At 46.3% G+C, this 3,612-nt stretch overlaps 1 protein-coding gene across 1 annotated transcript; it reads left to right on the forward strand.

Annotated features, from left to right (window-relative positions):
• The first annotated feature begins 324 nt into the window (after positions 1–324).
• On the forward strand, positions 325–2,833 carry LOC111952762 (protein piccolo-like). Its single transcript, XM_024134622.2, has 3 exons — positions 325–666; positions 1,235–2,285; positions 2,805–2,833. Exons 1-3 carry the CDS (start codon positions 523–525, stop codon positions 2,831–2,833), a joined length of 1,224 nt encoding a protein of 407 aa, XP_023990390.1. The 5' UTR covers positions 325–522.
• Positions 2,834–3,612: the final 779 nt, after the last annotated feature.

The following is a 3,612-nucleotide window of genomic DNA, read 5'->3' on the forward strand; positions in this document are numbered from 1 at the left end:
CACAAGGGTCACCTAAGGTTGGCGCTCAGCCACAAGGGTCCCCTAAGGGTGGACCACAACAGCAAGGACCTGCTAAAGATGGACCCAACAGCAAGGGTCCCCTAAGGTTGGAGCTCAGCCACAAGGGTCCCCTAAGGTTGGAGCTCAGCCACAAGGGTCACCGAAGGTTGGAGCTCAGCCACAGGGTCCCCTAAGGTTGGAGCTCAGCCACAAGGGTCACCTAAGGTTGGAGCTCAGCCACAAGGGTCACCTAAGGTTGGCGCTCAGCCACAAGGGTCACCTAAGGTTGGAGCCCAGCCACAAGGGTCACCGAAGGTTGGAGCTCAGCCACAAGGGTCACCTAAGGTTGGCGCTCAGCCACAAGGGCCATCTAAGGTTGGAGCCCAGCCACAAGGGTCACCTAAGGTTGGCGCTCAGCCACAAGGGCCATCTAAGGTTGGCACTCAGCAGCAGGGTTCCCCCAGGACTACACCACAGCAGCAAGCCGCTGGTAAAGCTGGGCATCAGTCTAAAGCAGGACCTATGGCTGGAGCTAAACCCCTGTGTCCAGTGTGTAACACTACTGGACTCAACCTGAACACCAAGGAGCCACCCAACTATAACACCTGCACACAGTGTAAGACTGTCGTCTGCAGCTTCTGTGGCTTCAGTCCTCCTGACTCTGGTGTAAGTAGAGCCTAATTCCAGAATATACAGTATTTAATACTTTGTTATTAATTTATCATTATTAAACAGTAGGACAAATATGTATATTTTTGACCTAAGATCACCTTGTAGCATTTCTATGAATAACATTCTGTGTCAAATTTGTTTTGTATTTTTTTGTACAGTGGAGAATTGAGCATGCTTGAGCCTGGCAAGTGTGGTTTGATAAGTCAGTGTATTAACTCTAGTTACCACTTAGCAGGCTGCTTAAACAGAGTAGACTGATTTAGTGGCAGTTCATTCAGCATGAGGCATTGCCCACTGCAGTCATTAACAGAATATGAAGGTAGTGTTGTACTGTAAAGGCAGTAGCAGTAGATAAAGACACAGTGTTACTTTAATATTCACATCTTTTTTCACGATAAGTCATAACCTTCATTATTTTGTATATAGTATGTATCTAGTATGGATTAAGGATTAAGAAAAAAAAACATAGATATATTGATTGCATTAACAGTTTTTTTTTTGTTCATCTGTGAGAAAACCAAAAACCTTTATATTATGCGTAAAGCTGTGATTTCTATTGTAGGGTAAGGAGTGGCTGTGTCTGACCTGCCAGATGCAAAGAGCACTCGGAGGCTCTGACCCACCTGGAACCCCAAAGATGAAACCCCAGCCTTCACCCAACAAAGCCTCTATATCTCCTGCACCACAGAAGAAAGACACCTCTACACAAGGCTCCATCCAGAAAAACCCTGTTACATCAGCAACACAGCCACCCAAGGCAGAGACTGCTAGAGCAGCAGACCCTCAGACACCGGCTAGCCCAGTACCTGCTCAGAATGCACCACAGGAGAACCGGAGAACATCAGGGCCTCAGAAACCGCCAGAGCAGCCAGGGCTACCTGGGCATAAGCAGAGTAATGCCACCCCATGCACACAGCAGGAGCCTTTGAAGCCTCAGCAAGAGCTTCCAAAGGATGGAGCCTCTCCTGCCAAAGTTGTGCCACAGCTACAGGCTCAGGCCCCCAAGCAGGGGTCAGGGAGCTTCTTTGGCTTTGGTGGTCCTAAGTCTCAGCCTGCTGCCTCAAAGCCTGAAGAGTCAGTGTCTGGGAAGATGTTTGGCTTTGGATCCTCCATCTTCAGCTCTGCATCCACTTTGATCACCTCAGCTGTTCAGGATGAGCCCCACACCACACCGCCAGCTTCCCCCAAGTTGTCTGCACCGGCCTCTCCCAAGATGCCCCCTGCAGAGGAGACCAAACCACCTGCTGTTCAGAAAGCAGAGGAGAAGAAAGCAGAGCAACCCCAGCAGGCCAAGGTCCCCCCATCAATACAGGCCAACGTGGACAAACCCCCATCAGAACCTCCAAAGGGAGCAGCATTTTCCCAACCAGCTCCCAAAGCAGGCCAGTCCACCTGTCCACTCTGCAAGGTGGAACTCAACAAGGGATCCAAGGACCCTCCCAACTACAACACCTGCACCGAATGCAAGAACGCTGTCTGCAACCTCTGTGGATTTAACCCCATGACAAATGTTACTGAGGTAAAATGGCTATATCGTTTTAATTCCGCTGTCGCTGTATTTATTGATGAATATTTGAAAAATATTTTCACATCTACAGTCGTTCTATGCTCTGGTAATGCTTTATGTAGACCACTTGGTTGTGTCACTATAGGATTTACAAGATGCTAGAGGTCTTCATGGATCCACCTGTACCCGAATACCCAAGACCTGATCCAGGACCCGAGCGGGTCCGGATCCAGAATTCTAAATAATGTCACGGTTCTGGGTCAGATCTGATAGGATTGTCTCGGGTATGTGTAATTTTAACTGACTTGTCCGGAAAGACCCGTACAGATCCGAACGCAACTGCTACAGTTGAGATAATTGTATAATTTATGTTGCTGCTCTTGCTTTTCACAAGAGTGTCGCTTGTTGTTGTTGGCCAATCTAAAGTAATCAAAGCGGCAATAGGCTACAGTCACAGAGCCTCTGTATGTGGAAAAAGTTAGGAGATATCTAATCAATGGAAGATGAAATTAAAATGATGGAATTAAAAGTTAAAGGAGAAGGATAGGGTACAACGACCAAAAGCCAACAGGTAGGCTGCTATTTAATATTCTGAATGGATTTTTTGTTGTTTGTGACTGTGTAGGACAAGGAAGCTCATGCAGCCTCAATTAGCCTAGCTAGCTAGCTTAACTAGCTTCTCCCAGTTTAATGCAGTCAAGACAGGTACTACGTAATCATATTGGATGATAAATAACCTAGCTATGGCAGCTATTAGTCTACTAAAGCGCGAGTCAGATTGGTTGGTTAGTGTCTCTCCCTCTCTCCCTCCTACCTGCACCCCATGTCACTCGCTCACATTCACAGTAGCCTACACACACAGCACGACCCATGTTAGAGTGTCATCTCTCTCTACCTCTTCTCCCACGTACTTAATCAGCTCCGGTTAATAAAGTAGCTTAAGAATTGACTTTTTTGCTGCTTTCCCCACTTGGATCGAACCGGGTCTGGATCCGACCAGGTCTATATGGAACGGGTCTAATTGTCCTCAGGTCCATTTGGAACGGGTCTCTATATTTAAAAAATATTTATGCATATCGGGTCCGGATGGGAAAGTCCCAGGTCCATTTTGTAACGGGTCCATCTTTTTGTAACGGGTCCACTGTTGAAATTTCTTCAAAATTGACTGCATCAATATAGTGCAATATATTGCTATGTAATATAAATTAACTGCCATCACTTTACTACACGCAATTAAATCTTAACATTTGATGCTGACAACGTATTAAGTTGCATTGCATTCAATGCATTGAGCTGGACACTGGGTGTCAGGAAGGATAATGTATACAGGCCCTACATCACACTAAATTCAGATTTCTACACAGTGGTCACTGCCACTCAGACTCACTCAGGTGTATATGATGGTTATAAAGTAAAGTATTTTTAGGATATTA

The sequence above is a fragment of the Salvelinus sp. IW2-2015 genome, linkage group LG26 (genome assembly GCF_002910315.2).
Source record: "Salvelinus sp. IW2-2015 linkage group LG26, ASM291031v2, whole genome shotgun sequence".
Lineage (NCBI taxonomy): Eukaryota > Metazoa > Chordata > Actinopteri > Salmoniformes > Salmonidae > Salvelinus > Salvelinus sp. IW2-2015.